Source organism: Tachyglossus aculeatus, chromosome X4 (genome assembly GCF_015852505.1).
Source record: "Tachyglossus aculeatus isolate mTacAcu1 chromosome X4, mTacAcu1.pri, whole genome shotgun sequence".
Taxonomy (NCBI): domain Eukaryota; kingdom Metazoa; phylum Chordata; class Mammalia; order Monotremata; family Tachyglossidae; genus Tachyglossus; species Tachyglossus aculeatus.
The window spans coordinates 3,288,006-3,305,353 of NC_052098.1; the positions used below are offsets into that span (position 1 = coordinate 3,288,006).

The 17,348-nt window shown below is 45.1% G+C and overlaps 1 protein-coding gene across 4 annotated transcripts in view; it reads left to right on the top strand.

Annotated features, from left to right (window-relative positions):
- Window positions 1-289: 289 nt before the first annotated feature.
- The window catches only part of RASEF (RAS and EF-hand domain containing), an 82,104-nt gene continuing 65,045 nt past the window's right edge, over window positions 290-17,348 (top strand). For 2 of the 4 annotated variants that reach the window (XM_038769908.1, XM_038769909.1), the window contains exons 1-2: window positions 698-863; window positions 3,923-4,013. In XM_038769908.1, coding sequence (XP_038625836.1) covers window positions 728-863; window positions 3,923-4,013 — 227 coding nt within the window. In that variant the 5' untranslated portion in view covers window positions 698-727. Of the gene's footprint in view, window positions 864-3,922; window positions 4,014-17,348 lie in introns of all 4 variants that reach the window. The other 2 variants (XM_038769906.1, XM_038769907.1) reach the window with 1 other exon arrangement.

A 17,348-nucleotide genomic window follows, 5' to 3' on the forward strand; every position in this document is an offset into this window, starting at 1 on the left:
TCCGCGCGGCAGTGGGGCGGCCCCGTCCGGGGAGAGCCGAGTGGGGCTCAAGTCCTGCCGGCCCCCGGGGAGGGGAGGAGCCAGGGGCGCGCCAGGTGGAGGCGGGGCGGGGCGAGCCGAGCGGAGAAGAAAAGAGGAGGACCCGTCGGCGGGAGGAGTTTCGGAGGCCGCAGCGCCGGCGTCGCAGGTGACCCCAGCCTCCCGTCCCGAGCTGCAGAGCGCAACAGCCCAGAGCCAAATCTGCCGCACTAGGCGCCGTCGCCTGCTTCTTCCTAAGTTGCGAGAAGCGTTTCCTCCAACTTCGGCGCTGCCACCGGTGCAAGAGCAGTGTCCCCCTCCTCTCCGCCCGGCCGGTCAGGGATGGAGCAGGACGCGGAGCAGGAGGAGCTGGCCCGGCTCCGCTCCCTCTTCGTCGCCTGCGACGCCAACCGGTCGGGCCGGCTGGAGCGCGAGGAGTTCGGCTCCCTGTGCGCGGAGCTGCGGGTGCAGCCGGCCGACGCGGAGGCGATCTTCCAGCGGCTCGACGCAGACCGGGACGGGGCCATCACCTTCCAAGAGTTCGCCAGGGGCTTCCGCGGCGCCAACCGCGGGCGGCGGCGCGACTTGCGGCGGCGGCGCGACCTGCGGCGCGGGACGCTAGAACGCGGGCTGGGGAGCGTCGGCGGCCCGCATCAGGGAGACGGGGAGGAGGAGGAGGACAGGGAGGAAGAAGCGGAGGGCCACTACGATGAAGAGGAGAAGAAGGAGGGGGAGGAGGAGGAGGCGACGACGGCTGGGGAGGCCCCGTGGGGCACGGCGGGCCTCGGGCAGGCGTGGCAGGACTTCCAGGTCCGGCTGGGAGAGGAAGCCAAGTATATCCCCAGGTAAGGAAAGGGAGGGGGAGGGGGAGATGAGTCTTCCCCCTCCCCGTCCCGCTCCCCCCCACCCCCTGTCCCAACCTTCCCACTCCGAAAGTTTCTCCGTTTCCCGCGCATCTGCCAGCAGCGCAGTTTGCGGCCTCGGGGAACTGAGCGAAGAGTCCAAGACTCGAGAGTGCCAGCCAGTTGGCCCGTTTAAGGGGGAAACCTTCTTCCCCCCCGCTTCTCTCTCCCCCTCGGAATGCCAAGGGCACTTCCTACCCTCCCTGCTCTTGCCCAGCCACGGGGGTTCGTCCCGGGAAGTCACGCTGCATCTGTCCGTAACTCCGACCCATGTTCGGGGGGTGTCCAAAGGGGTGCAGGACCCCTGCCTCTCTCTCCTCGTCTCTTCTCCCTGTTTCCTCGAAAAAGTCTCTCTGCCGTCCCGATCTCCATTAGGTGCAAAGTGCTCAACCCACACGGGTCTGAGTCCAGAACCGCTTTTGATGTCTTGAGCCCTGTCCGCCTCGTGCCGTCGCCCTGGGTGCTTTGCAAGAGAAAGAGTTGCCTCTCCAGGCAGCTTCTGAAACTTCAGCGGTTTTGTCTTGTAGAACACTTCCCCGGCGGGAGGTGGATGCCTGACGCAATAAGTGAAACCGAAAGAGCAGGGCAAAGGAATGCCATTACAAGGCAGCCGCGCAGGTGTGCTTCATTTAAGCAGTCCCGCCGGCTTTCCGGAGTTCCTCCGCTCAACCCTAACTTACTGGAAATCGCCCTTCCTCTTCAATTAGTAGACAATCGGTAATATTTACGGAGCACTTACTGGGTGCAGAGTCCTATACCCTTGGGAGAGTTACAATAGAGTTAGTAGTTGTGATCCCTGCCCCAGCGAGTTAAGTCTAATAGAGGGGGCAAACAAAAACTGTTTACAGAGAAGGAGAGCCTGACGAAGAGCTTAAGTATGAAGCAGTATAAACATCAGCAAGCTTGGTCTATCTCAGACAACTAAAAGGTGACTCGGAGTTAGTGTTTTCCTTCTGAATCCCTCCCATTCGCACATAATCCTAATTTGTGGAAACTGCCATGCCCATGTAACGGCCCCCTCTGTTCCCTACCTTTCTAGAGGCTCAACTCTGCTCCTTTCATTCAGTCGATGGTATTTATTGAACGCTTATTGTGTGCAGCACACCATACTAGGCACTTGGAAGAGTCCCATAACAGAGTTGGTAGGCGCGTTCTCTGCCCACCAAAAGCTTATAGTGTGGGGGAGCTCACTTTTACTTTTTTGTAGATCCAGATTTCTCCTAGCTATTAGATCCGGCGAGGTACATCCACATCATATGTGGAAAACACTTAAAAATTCTCCCGCAAGCCTAGAGATGAGAAAAATGACTATTAAAAGTTGGAGTATAGAGAGGGTAACAATTCCATAGCTGTTATACATCATTACTAAATGATCGTTATTGATGTTGGGGATGCTACATAATGCGATATTATTACCAGATGTGGTTTCAAAATATTTTTGGGAGATTATAAGACACAGTATTTTACCCCTCCAAAATGTCCCCAAACTGGATGTTAATGGATATGTCGCACTCCTCCCAAGTTTTTTTCTGATAGGAGACAAATCAACCAAATATTTGTCTTCCTATACTCCTATAAGTTAGCTTGTTGTTTAAATTGGAAAAAAAAACCCCTCAGATCCTACTCTTGGCAGCCAGGAATCCCCTCTTCCTCCAATCCTCCACCATTCAAATCCTTAAGTGGAAGAGATGCCTGTGACTTAATTTAAGGCAGGTCAGGTGTAAGAGGGGTTCGTTGCTGTAGAAACATGAAATCTCCTAACTCACTGGCCTAAGTATCACAGAGGTCAACTTCAAATAGGAATTGTAGTTTTGTGCAATGAGGATAAATGAACCCATTCTTCAATTTGGCATCATTTGGAGAAAGTTTTCATATAGTGATAAAACATGAAATAATTCAGTCTGACATGTACAAGAATTCTAGCTCATCTGGCCACTCTGAAGGGATTTATAAATCAAAGTCTGCCTAGTTCTGTTGTCATGTAAGTGCTTCTTCAAATGTATAATGGGAATAATAACAGTACCCTCTGCCAGGTTGTGGTGATACATAACTGATAAAAATGCAAATAATTTTGTGATCATGAAGCACCACAAGAGAAAAGTACTATGACCCTTCTGAGCCCTCAGTAAGTTCTTGTTACTTCTCAATTGTCAGTCAACAGAAAATGCAGCAGATCTTGAGTGATGGCAAAAAGGAGTTTGTTAATATGCTGTGATTTGGTATCTGATGGCCTTGCAGCATTAGGCAAACATTTTTCCTCCTTCACGTGTCACTTACTACATTTAGAGTGGCACTTGAGTGGGTTGAGTGTGGGGCTTGGGCTAGACTGATGGTAGGAAGGAGCAAGCTTGGATGGTCTGGCATGAATGTTCTTTTATCTCCCAGTTTTATTAGACAAGATGCAAACTGTAAAGTGAATACATTCCTAAAAATGAATTCCTAAAAGTAGCTCAGGTATGAATGCATTTGTTGTGTGTGTGTGTGTGTGTGTGTATTCAGTTCTGGACAGTCTATAGCACCATGGAATAACTTTAGGATCTTGGAAAATTCTCAGGGAAGTTGAATGCTTTGGAAAGGTCTGTAAATGCAGTATTGAGTTACATGTGTGTGTATGTATATATACTGAGCTCCACTGATATGAAGAGACTTATAACTTGCAAACCCTGACTGCCTGCTACTGGTATATGAAAGTCTAAATATATTGTCCATGGGGCCATGTATAGATTCTTCCCTACTTCAACCCATATGTGGTTTAGGTGGGAAATATGAAGGCTCTCTAAATCTATTACAAGCCAAGAAAACTTATCCAATCCTCTGTGTGTTAAGTACATCTATATGTGTGCACACTGCTCTGTACAGAGCTCAAAAGAGGCACTCATTAATTCATCTCAGTGAAAAATCAAGGGTGACAAACGTAATAATGTACAGGCAGTCCTCGGCTTAAAATGTTTCGAGTTACGATGAACGGCACTTACGGCATTTCTAAATTTACACCATTTCAGCTTTACAACACGTCGGTTTCGACTTTTCGACACTAGCCTCCCTTATGGCACTAGCTCCGTTTACCGCCTACGGGACAGTACTTCATCCGAGGTAAGATGGACGTGTCGACCCTCCCTGGTGACTCCACCTGGCGATCAGGTAACCCTGCACTCCCCTCTGCTCCTCTGTAAACTTTCCCCCTGCCCGGCACTGGTGGGTTGGGTGTTTTTTTTTGTTTTGTTTTGTTTTGTTTTCTCAAGTGATTGGGTTGGCTCCTTCTCTGACTGCAGCCCCCTCCTTCTTCTCCCCATGCCCACCCCCTGCCAGGACCACCACAGCAACGAGGAAAGGGCCAAGCCAGACAGTCCAGGGGAGGAGGCCTGAGAGAGGAATGACCACTGCCACCCACCTCCCCAACCACCCCTTTCCACCCTCTCTGCTTGCAGCCCTGGAAACAACACAGCCTTGGGCCGGAACAGGATGGGGAAGAGGGAGGGCGGTGGTGGTCATCTTCCTGGTCTTCTCCCCTGCTCAGGTCAGTCCTGCCCAATCCCTGTGGCTGAGGCAGTCAGTCCCTGCAGGGGAGTGGGATGGGGCGGGGGGCTGTAGCTTGGGAAGGGACCAGTCTGGCTGCGATACATGTATATTCTCTATTTAATAAACAAAACAAAAACAACCCTCAAAGCAGTGCCAGGTAGGGGAGGAGTGGGGAGAGACCAGGGAATGTTGGGCTGGTGGTCTTAGGGGTGCAGGGATGGATTTGAGAGGGGGGAAGCTATGGAGAAACTACTTTAAAAGCTGCAATGTTGAGGGTGAGGGAAAAGACAGGGAGGGAAAGTTTAAAGAGGGTGGGGGTTTGGGTTACCAGATGGCTAGGCAGAATCACCAGGAAAGGTCGACACTAGGGTGGATAGTGGACACCCAGATGCATGTGATGTTGCATGCGGTACTTTGCCAGAGTACTCCCAAATCTACACAATGCTTCCCCAGAATATTTCTTGGCGGGTGGCGGGCAAAAAGAACCTTGCACCCTTTGTTCCAGAACCATTCCCAGAACCCCGGGAACACATTGTTTCTGAGCTGTGGAACCGGGTGGCAAGAGCCAAGGCAGAAGGGACCCTGAGAATAAAAATACTGGGCAGGAAGATGTCTGGTGGCATAGCAGTGCAAGGCAGGGAACAGACCAGTTGAAAACTGGACTGTCCAGTATAAAACTAGAGGTCAATTGGTTGACATGTCCAATGAAGGCAAAGTTGGTTACCCTGTAGTTGTACCTTTCTGCCTCAATGTAAATCAGTTTAATGTAGCTGTATTATCCATAAGAGAGAAGCGGCATTGCCTAGTGGAAAGAGCCCAGGTTTGGTGGTCAAGACCTGAGTTCTAATGCCCGCTCTGCCTCTTGCCTGCTGTGACCTTGGGCAAGTCACTTCACTTCCCTGGCCCTCAGTTTCCTTCATCTCTAAAATGAAGATTCAATGCCTGTGCTCCCTTCCTCTTAGACTGTGAGCCCAGGACTGTGTCCAACCTGCTTAATTTGTGTCTATCCGGTGTCTGACACAAAGTAAGTGCTTAACAAATACCATAATAGTAATGATCTTTGAGAACATAATTCTGGGTAACTTTGATTAAAAAGATATCCATCCTTGGTTCTGAAACCAGTCTCCCATTTGTAACATCATTCCTATGCGGAGATTGGCTCTGACCGCCAACGTTTCACCCTAAGATGTAGTTGGCAGTAGCCAATCGTGGCTTAAATCCGAGGCCTGCCTATGTTTTTCTGCACTATAATTTTAAACAATGTCTTGCCCAGACAGAAATTCTCATATTGGATGTTACCTTCCATGTGGACATCTTGGGTAAATTTGCTACCTTGGCCTGAGCCATTTCATATTTCCAGCTACACCAACAGGCTTCCACTGGCTCTTCTATTCTGGACTGTTCTTCTTAGCATCTTTCAGGTGAAAGCAAAGTTCCAAAGATATACCCTTAAGTATATCTTCATCTTTTTAAAACCTCATCACTCCCTTTTTGGGAATAAAGACTCATTTTTGTAGCCACCCCTTGACCCAGGGCAAAAGATCAGTGATACTCTTCTCATTCCTGCACTGGCAGGGACATTGGTTAAGCAGAGTGGTGCATGGTTGAAGCTCTTTGGATAGCAAGCTTGTTTTGTGATGGCTAGGGGAAAAAGATTGGCAAATCAGAAAGTTTTCAAACTTGGCCCATTATCAGCTATTGAGTGTTACATTGTCCTAGCACTTGGGGATATGCAAAGAAAATTGAATTGAAGACAGCCCTGTTGCCCACACTAGGAACAACTAGCCACTAAAATTTAAAGGAAACACCACCACTTGCACAAGTGTTGCTTTGCAAGAATGCTCAGAACATTACGGTGCTCTGTTCCTTCAGTCGAGTAAACAGATACATCATCTATGTTCTTTCCTCCCCTGCTTCTTCTACATCCCACCCTCCTCCTGTAATCTATAAAGAACCGTGGTGTCATTCTGATGCACCAGTAAGATATCATCATCAATCGTATTTATTGAGCGCTTACTGTGTGCAGAGCACTGTACTAAGCGCTTGGGAAGTACAAATTGGCAACATATAGAGACAGTCCCTACCCAACAGTGGGCTCACAGTCTAAAAGATATCTAATAGAATGGACTCGTTCTATTACTGAGGTAAGGGAATTGCCAAATTGGGGATATCACAATGGCTTGAGACTATTCAACTATACTGCAAGACATGTTTCACTTCCTTTACAAACCGTTAGACTTGTGTGCACAAATTAATTAGGATGAAACCAATCAAAAGACTAGCTTTTAACTGGATGTATGATATGACTGTCTCTAGATGGATATACTTCTGTCAGTGTCAGTTGTTTTACTTCTGTCTCTATTTCACTTCCCACCTCCCTGTCTTTCTGTTTGTCTTTGGGTTGTTTCTTTTCGTCTATGTGTCTCTTGGTCTGTATCTTTGTATTTTTAGGTATGTCTGTTCAGATTTATCTCTGAGTGAGCAAGAATAAAGAATCATTGTTCTCATTTGAGATTTCTTCTTGAGTTTAAGCTGTTCCGTTTCAAACTTGGATACTTAGTTTGGTAGATATAAATCGTAATATTATGATGGGGCTCAGATTATTTTATGTTAAAATGCTGTCTTTGGCATGGTTAAAACAATATTATGGAGTTGAGGTCTGAATATTTGCCAAATCACAATTCAACCATGTGGTGTGGCTCAGTGGAAGGAGCATGGGCTTTGGAGTCAGAGGTCATGGGTTTTAATCCCGGCTCCACCACATGTCTGCTGTGTGACCTTGGGCAAGTCACTTAACTTATCGGAGCCTCAGTTACCTCATCTGTAAAATGGGGATTAAGACTGTGTGCTCCCTGTGGGACAACTTGATCACCTTGTATCCCCCCAGCGCTTAGAACAGTGCTTTGCACATAGTAAGCACTTAACAAATGCTGTCATTATTATAAGTATGGCGGGCCCATAGTATGTGAAAATACCTGCAGTGGTGAAAATATCAAATCCGTCTTTTAAAAACATGATCCCAAACTTAGTGAATCTTTTCGTAAAGTCCTTTTACATTGTCTTGCTTTGTTTATATTTTCCTCTTGTTTCCTAGGTATTTTAAAATCAACTTAGACTTTCAAGCATTACTAATCACATGACACATTCCTCAAATAAACACCTTGTCTCTTTCTTGCACCCTAAGAATTGAGTTACAGTCTATATTTGGAGCAATAACTCCCTAGGGTGGGGAAGGAGGAATCAGGATATTTTTCAGTAGGAGGTAAAATTCGGTTTCTGAAGTTTTTGCTTAGGAAGTGTCTGTTGGTGCCTTGTTCTTTGGAGAATTTGTAGGGCACCCTCCTTCCTGAAAGTGTTTAAGGAAGCAGATGAGGCTTTTACAGTGTGTTGAAACCAATCCCAAGCATTGAAAGTGGCAGTTACAACTGCAAAGTAAAGCCATCCTATCGTATGAGGAAGGAAGTTTGGGCCCAGTGGTCTTCACTGTGTGTGTGGGAGGGTGGCTGATCACACAGTGTGTTCTTTGTTCTTAGAAGCAGCGTGGCCTAGTGGAAAGAGCATTGGCCTGGAAGTCAGAGGACCTGGGTTCTAATTCTGGCTCTGCCACTTGTCTTTTCTGTGCCTCAGTTACCTCATCTGTAAAATGGGGATTCAGTACCTGTTCTCCCTCCTACTTTGATCTTGAGCCTTGTGTGGGACAGGAACTGTGACTGACCTGATTACCTTGTATCTTCCTTAGTGCTTAGAACATACAATAAACACTTAACAAATACCATTATGATGATGATTATTATTTGATCAACTTTGAATATTAAAGATAATTACTCTGAACATGTAACCAGGTAGCCAGTATGGGACAGATAGTGTTTCTTTTAGGCCTGTGATGGGGGATAGTGAGGAGAGACTAATCATGGTAGCATCTAATAATAATAATGATGGCATTTGTTAAGCGCTTACTATGTCTAAAGCACTCTTCCAAGTGCTGTGGTGGATACAAGGTGATCAGGTTGTCCCGCATGGGGCTCACAGTCTTAATCCCCATTTTCCAGATGAGGTAGCTGAGGCTCAGAGAAGTTAAGTGACTTGCCCAAGGTCACACAGCAGTCATGTGGCAGAGCTGGGATTAGAACCCACGACCTCTGACTCCCAAGCCCATGCTCTTTCCACTGAGCCACACTGCTTCTCTAATAATAATGATGGTATTTAAGTGCTTTCTATTTGCCAAGCACTGTTCTAAGCGCTGGGGTAGATACAAGGTATTCAGGTTGTCCCACATGGGGCTCCTAGTCTTAATCCCCACTTTACAGATGAGGTAACTGAGGCCCAGGGAAGTGAAGTGACTTGCCCACAGTCACACAGCTGACAAATGGCAGAGCTGGGATTTAGAACCCACGACCTCTGACTCCCAAGCCTGGGCTCTTTCCACTAAGCCAAGCTGCTTCTAGCTCAGCCTTACAAAATATCCCCTAGTCTGCAAACATTTTTATGAATCTTTAAATTTTATGTGAGCCCAGCCAGCACTATACAGTGTCTTAGCAGTAATATTTCTCTTAGCCATGAGGATTTGTGGTTCAGAGTATGATCCTGTCAGTGTGTGTGTGTAATTTTGATTACAATGGTTGTCCAGCACTTGTTGAGAGTTTTTTTTTGTTGTTGTTGTTGTTTCCATGGACAGTGCCAAAATGCCTTCACTGGAGAGAGGATGGAGTGAAGTGTCCTTGAGAACCAAGCAAGTGTAATGATTTTTGAACCCCAAGAAGCACTTTCACAACAGCATGGCCTAGTGGACAGAGCATGGGCTTGGGAGTCAGAGGACATGGGTTCTAATCCCGGCTCCACCACTTGTCTGCTTTGTGACTTTGGGCAAGTCACTTCTCTGGGCCTCAGTTCCCTCATCTGTAAAATGGGGATTGTCTATGAGCCCCATGTGGAACATGGACCGTGTCCAACCTGATTACCTTGCATCTACCCCAGCACTTAGAACAGTGGTTGGCACATAGTAAATGATAAACAAATACTATTATCATTATTATTATTATTATTATTATTATTATTATTATTATCTGCAAAGAGATTTCACAAACTGGGGAAAACATTTTTTGGGGGAGTTCTTTTGGCCCCTTCTAGACAGTGAGTCCACTGTTGGGTAGGGACTGTCTCTATATGTTACCAACTTGTACTTCCCAAGCGCTTAGTACAGTGCTCTGCACACAATAAGCGCTCAATAAATACAATTGATCGATTGAGTGGGCATACTGTGGAATCTTAGGAAGATAGTCCCCTTTAGACTGTGAGCTTGTTGTGTGCAGGCAATGTGTTTGATGTTTTATAGTGTACTTTTCCAGGCACTCGGTACAGTGCTTTACACGCAGTAAGTGCTCAATAAATGCAATTATTAATAATAATATCTCAAATACTCATAGGGCAGCCAGGTCAAACTTCAAAACTCTCAGATGACTCCTAAGCAAGTAGCTAATGAAGCAGTGTGGCTTAGTGGAAAGAGCACAGGCTTGGGAGTCAGAGGTCATGGGTTCTAATCCCAGCTCTTCCACTTGTCAGCTGTGTGACCTTGGGCAAGTTGCTTAACTTCTCTGTGCCTGTTACCTTATCTATAAAATGGGGTTGAAGACTGTGAGCCCCACATGGGACAACCTAATTACCTTGTATCTATCCCAGCGCTTAGAGCAGTGCTTGGCACATAGTAAGTGCTTAACAAATACCAACATTATTATTATTATTAATGAAACATTTGGAAACCATTGAAAGTTTGAAATGGGTGATACAGATTCAGTGGTGGAACAATGAGGAATTTGGCCTAGAGAAAGTGCCTGGGCCACAACTCTGCTTTGTATAATTTATCTCCTAGTTAGCACCCTTTAATCTGAACTTTAAAATGTTCAACTCTCAATCACTTTACCATGCAGGATAACCATCTAATTACATCACCCAAGTCTATGCTGCACTTGACTTATTATTTTTCTGTGAAATACAACATTTCAAGGTAAAAAATATAAACCACTAATGCATTTGGTATTGGAAATACGGCTTCCCAGTGGGATATTTGCTCTTTGGTATCCTCAGTTGTCAGCTATTCCAACACCTGGTATATTTTCTAGCTACTGTATCATTCCTCTTTGATATTACTGTACTTTGTTTGGAATTTTCATTATGTGGCTTATTTTACATACAGTTTTGACTTGATTATCAAACATAAGCTCTGTACTGTTGCCTTTAAAACCCTCAATAATAATAATAATGATGGTATTTGTTAAGCGACCACCTTGACCCCTCCTAAATTACTTCACTAATTTCCTACTTCAACCCAACATGCCCATTTCGCTCCCCTAATGCCAACCTACTCACTGTACCTTGATTTTTGTCTGTCTTACAGCCAACCCCTTGCCCACGTCCTCCTTCTGGCTTGAAGCACCCTCCCCCTTCATGTTTGACAGATGACCACTCTCCTCACGTTCAAAGTCATATTAAAATCATATATCCTTCAAGAGGCCTTCCCTGACTGAGCCCACATTTCTCCTTTTCCCTCTCCCTTCTGCATCACACTTTCCCTTGGATTTGTACACTTTAAGGACTAGATAGTCACTCCACCCTCAGTCCTATGGTACTTATGAACATATACATAATTTATTTCATTATTTTTCTCCCCCTCTAGACTCTAAGCTTCTTGTAGGCTGGGAACGCCCCTACCAACTCTGTTGTATCATAGTCTTCCAAGCACTTTTAGTACAGTGCTCTGCACACAGTAAGCGCTCAGTAAATACCATTGATTATAAGGCAAACCGCTTAGTTGATTCTGTCAAAATGGCTTCTGAATATTTTGAAAAGCAAATATTGTATTGACTTCGTGGTTGCTGGAAGTGAACTACAAGGAATGAATTGCTGTCCCTTTTCAAAGAGAGAGATTTTTCTTTCCCCAAGTATCCCAGGAGTTTAGGAAGCAGGGAATTGTTTACCTTTTAGCCTTTTTGTCTACTCACTGAGTTATTGAACCAGAAGCAAAAGAAAAAAAAAACGACAGGTTTTTTCAAATCTGGTGACCCATGTATAATGTGCAAAATCCGATTTTATCGGATTTTTTTTTCTGTTCTCTTTTAAAAATTTTTTAATCAGATCCTATTTAAGACTGTGGACAATTAAATGTTAAAAGTAATTAAACTAAAAGGGCATCAGTGACTCTGCAAGTACTGATGATGGATTTTAGGCAGTTGGTGGTGTAAGCCTAGAAATCTCTTTTTCAAGAAAATTGAGCAGTTTGGGTTTTTTTTGAAAGACTCTGAGCCATTTGCATAATCTACTTTAATTTTTGACCATTTTGGAATGGAAGAAAGCTGTGGCGTTTTTCTCTACAGCAAGAACAGCTGAACTGTCTCCTAAATGGAACCCTGGGGCAAACTTAATGGGAAATTTTGCTCCTCTCTGTTGATTAGGATTGGGCAGGTTTCAGAGTTTAGGTTACGCAGTGCAGTTAAAAAATAGTTTTATCTTTTATGCACATACACTTTTGGAACTTAAAATATAGGGATTGGTGGAGCTGCCAGAGATTGGAGGGAACTGAGGAATCGAGAGTTCCTCAGTAAGCTCCAAGTGCTTAGTACAGTACCCTGCACACACTAAGCGCTCAATAAATACTGATTGATTACTGAGTGATGGAAATGTTCCCCGAAGCAGTTTGAATCAGTTCTTAGCTACCTCAAAGAATTAATTTATCTCTATGGTATCTCCTCATTGCCTTAAGAAGAGTTATTCTTGAAGCTCCCTGCATCTACCCATGAAATCCAAAATAGGCAGGTCCAGTTTTTACAGGAAAATTGTCAGAGAAGGTAGACTCTGGGTTCAAAGTGAAGTTATCCCATGCCAATTGAATTATTTGGTCAATCGTTCTCGCCTGTCCCACCGTCAACCCCCACTCCCATGTCCTCCCCCTGGCCTGGAATGCCCTCCCTCCGCACATCCGCCAAGCTAGCTCTCTTCCTCCCTTCAAAGCCCTAATGAGAGTTCACCTTCTCCAGGAGGCCTTCTCAGACTGAGCCCCATTTTTCCTCTCCTCCTCCCCATCCCCCCCCGCCCTACCTCCTTCCCCTCCCCACAGCACCTGTATATATGTTTGTACAGATTTATTACTCTATTTATTTTACTTGTACATGTTCGCTATTCTATTTTTGTTAATGAAGTGCATCTTCTATTACTTCTATTTATTCTGATGACTTGACACTTGTCCACATGTTTTGTTTTGTTGTCTGTCTCCTCCTATAATGATGGCAAAGCACTGTTCTAAGCGCTGGGGAGGTTACAAGGAGATCAGGTTGTCCCACGGGGGGCTCACAGTCTTAATCCCCATTTTACAGATGAGGGAACTGAGGCACAGAGAAGTTAAGTGATTTGCCCAAAGTCACACAGCTGACAATTGGCAGAGCTGGGATTCGAACCCATGACCCCTGACTCCAAAGCCCGGGCTCCTTCCACTGAGCCACGCTGCTTCTAGACTGTGAGCCCATTGTTGGGTAGGGACCGTCTCTATATGTTGCCAACTTGTACATCCCAAACTCTTAGTACAGTGCTCTGCACACAGTAAGCACTCAATAAATTTATTCTATTTATTGTATTTTGTTAATATGTTTTGTTGTCTGTCTCCCCCTTCTAGACTGTGAGCCCACTGTTGGGTAGGGACCGTCTCTATATGTTGCCAACTTGTACTTCCCAAGCGCTTAGTACAGTGCTCTGCACACAGCTCTCAATAAATACGATTGAGTGAATAAATACGATTGAATGAATGAATGAATCAACTGCCAAAGAATAAACAGATGTTACAGCAGTTAAAGAACAAGCAAGATTCCGATTTCATTGACAATAGTTTGTCAAAGTCAATGCCTGACTTTCCAGGCATAGTTTTCAACTTGGCTCTGTGGGGGAAAAAAAATGATCTCCTCCCCTCTGGTAATGATCCCTTACATTGATCCATCAATCAATCAGTGGTATTTAATTTTTATGGTATTAAGCGCTTACTGTGTGTCAAACACTGTTCTAAGCAGTGGGGTAGATACAAGTTAATTAGGTTGGACAGAGTCCCTGTCCCACATGGGGCTCACAGTTTAAGTAGGAGTGAGAACAAGAGGACTGAGGCACAGAGAAATTAAGTGAATTGACAAGGTCACACAGCAAACAGTTGACAGAGCCAGGGTTAGAACCCAGGTCCTCTGATTCCCAGGCCTGTACTCTTTCCACTAGACCATGCTGCTTACTGTGTGCAGAGCCCTGGGCTAAGAGCTTGGGAGAGTACAGTATAATGGATGTGGTAGAAGTGATCTCTGACCTCAAGGAGTGCTTTCCTTAGGTTGTTGCTCCACCCAGCCACCTGGCAAGGGAGGGAAGGAAGAAGGGAGGGCCTGGGCTTTCATTCATGCGTAAATGAGGCAACCAATGAGGTAAAGAGAAGGTAAATGACTTGGCCAATGTAACCCACCCAGGCCTCTTGACTCCCATTCAGTGCTATTTCCACTAGAATACATCTCTTGACTGGGACAAAACAAAGAGAGTAGTATGTTCCTTTTCTTCTGGAAGGTGAAACTGGATATGGGTTAATGAATGAAGGCACACCATTGTGAATGAGCAAGTGCCATTGTTAGAATGAAGATGGGGATGGATATCTTCCAACTTGAGGTACGCTGACGTTCAAGACTATTAGCAGTGGACAGAAACATCCTATTTGGAAGAGAAAGTCATACCCTGTAGAAAAACAGGAAAAGAACTACTCAGGTGCTCAAAAAATACTACCTACTCCCACACATACACACATATTCCCACCCCAACCCTAGGCATACCCCCTCCTCCCCACACACACACCCCGCCCCAAGAAGATGTGAAAAATAGACCATACTAGAGAACAGTTCCAATGCTGTGAGTTGTAACTTCTTAAATGAAAATGGAAAAAATAAGTACCATCTTGATCATTTTGAGTCGAGGAAAAATAAATGTTGGGTATTTAAAACTAATCCACTTCCAAAGCTTTTACCATGGCAAAACTTTGATTTTTCTCTTCTCTGACTCCAGTTACTGCAGCATGTGTATGGGAGAATTATTCCTTATCTTTCTCCATTTTATCAGTACCATTTTACAGTATAATAGTTGAATGCCCCAAAATACAAGTTGGAAGAGTAAATGGGCACTCTTTATTTTTCCTCTTCTAGCAGCTTGGAAAATTTCTTTCATATGAAAGAAAATAGAGTATGGGTTCCCCAGTTTTTCTAGAACACCTTCCAAAATGAATGAATTTTATAATAATAATAGTGATAGTTATTACTATACTAAGCGCTGGGGTGGGTACAAGGTAATCAGGTTCCACCTGGGGCTCATAACCTACATAGGAGGGAAAATGGGTATTGAATCCCCATTTTGCAAATGAGGGAACTGAGGCCCAGAGAAGTTAAGTGACTTGCCCGGGGTCAAACAGCAGAAACGTGGCAGAGCTGGGATTGGAACCCAGGTCCTCTGACTCTCAAGCCTGTGCTCTTTAGGCACTTGTAGAAAGATGCAAGTTTCCAAAAGGGGTAAATTGGACCAAAGCTAAAGCCCAGGCTAGAAAGAGACTGAGTGAGGGACCTGCTAGAGTAAGAATTTTCAGAGAAACCCTGAGAGTGCTGTTTCCTTGAGATAGTGTCGATTGCCCTGAGTGACTGTAGAGCTCCTGGTAGCCCCTTACTGTAAATATTCACATGAATTCAAAAACAGGATCCTGATTTTTGGAAGCAGTTTATGGGGGGGGTGGTGGTGTGGTGGGGTGGGTGTGTGTGTGTGTGTGTGTGTGTGTGTGTGTGTGTGTGTAAATCTCCCTAAGTGTTTGTGGGTGTCCCATGTACGCACAGTTCTCCTAACCACCAAGCACTACAGCACCTGACATATTCCCTGGCATTCTGAGAGTTAACAGGACAGACTCAATTTGTTTAACATATGATTCAAGACAAACAAAGTGAGCCTCAAGTAGTGCTGTTGAAATAAAGACTACCCAGAAGTAATGGGCGGGCAGTATCTGAGCCAAGTTCCAGAAGAAGGAAATAACCTGTTTGAACGTTAGCCAGTGGTGAAGTAATCCTGGCAGCTATGCCTGCCTGGGCTCGGTAGGTTTTTTTTTTATTTTGGTGGTGTTTTGTTTGGGGTTTTTTTTTTTTTTTTGGACAGGAATTTCCCCCCAAGTGCACCCAAGACTAGTTTAATGTTATGGAGATATTGAGATATTTTTTTTTTTACAGGAATTTCCCCCAAGTGCACCCAAGGCTAGTTTAATGTTACGGCGATTATGCTGTGCAGCAGGATTCCTATCTTTGAGGGCAGGGATGACGTTTACTTCCACTGTTGCACTCTCCCAAGCTCGGCGAAGGCGCTGCATAAAATCCCATTGATTTGATTTGAGCCGGCTACGACAGACAGACCCTGACGACCCTGTGCTTGCCTTCTAGCTTGCGGGGGTGGCTGTGCCCCAGTGAAATCTTGGCTTGGTCCTCAGGTTAAGGGGTCTGGTGAGTGCCTCAAGTATAGTGGTACATGCAAGAATTTTCCCTTCTTCATCTAGGCCTGGGAGTAGAATGAGTGAATGAATGAATCAGTCAATTGGTGGTATTTATTCAGCACCATATGCAGAGCACTGTATTATTCACTTGGGGCGGTAAACTCCTTGTGGGGAGGGAATGTGTCTCCCGGCTGTGTTGTACTCTCCCATGTCTGTCAACTCTGTTGTATTTTACTTAGCTTCTTTGTGCCTCAGTTACCTCATCTGTAAAATGGAGATTAAATAATGATGATATTTAAGTGCTTACTATGTACGAAGTACAGTTCTAAGCGCTGAGCTCTGTTCTAAGGGCTGATTAAATCCTCCTCCCTCCAACTTAGACTGTGAACCCCATGTGGAACAAGGACTGAGTCCAACCTGATTATCTTGTATCTACCCCGACACTTAGTACAGTGCCTGGTGCATAGTAAGCACTTATCAAGTACCCTAAAGAAGCACTGTACTAAACACTGGGGGCTCGTTGATGGCAGGGACTGGGTCTACCAACTCTGTTATATTGTACTTTCCCGAGTGCTTAGTAGAGTGCACTGCACACAGTGCTTAATAAATATGATTGATTTAGGGAGATACAGCATAACCAGATCTGGCACAATTTGTGTTCCACATAGGATTCACAGCCTAACGGGGAGGAAGAACAGGTATTTTAATCCTCCTCTTAGAGATGAGGAAACTGAAGCACAGAGAAGCAGTACGGCCTACTGGAAAGGGCATGGGCCTGGGTGTCACAGAACCTGGGATATAATCATGGCTCTGTCATTTGTCTGTTGTATAACCTTGGGCAAGTCATTTAACTTCTCTGTGCCTCAGTTTCCTTATCTGCAAAATGGAGATTCAATACCTGTTCTCCCTCCTACTTAAACTGCAAGTCCCATGTGGGACCTGATCACCTTGTAACTACCCCAGTGCTTAGTACAGTGCTTGGCACATAATAAGTCCTTAACAAATAAAACTGGTCACAAATGCTGTGTGACCTTGGGCAAGTCACTTACCTTCTCTGTGCCTCAGTTACCTTATCTGTAAATTGGGGATTAATACTCCGAGCCCTATGTGGGACATGGACTGTGCCCAACCTGATTAGCTTGTACCTACCCCAGTGCTTAATAAAGTTCCTGACAAATAGTAGGTGTTTAGCAAATACCATAAAAATTATTATTGTTATTATTATTAAATGACTTGCCCAGCTTCACATAGCAGTCAAGTGACACAGGTGGAAATAGAACCCAGGTGTTCTGACTCCCTGTTCTGTACTCTTTCTACGAGGCCATGTGGCTTCTCTTGGTTTACTGGACTAACATTAGGCTCCCAAGTTTTCCTATAGTTTCTGCTTTGCC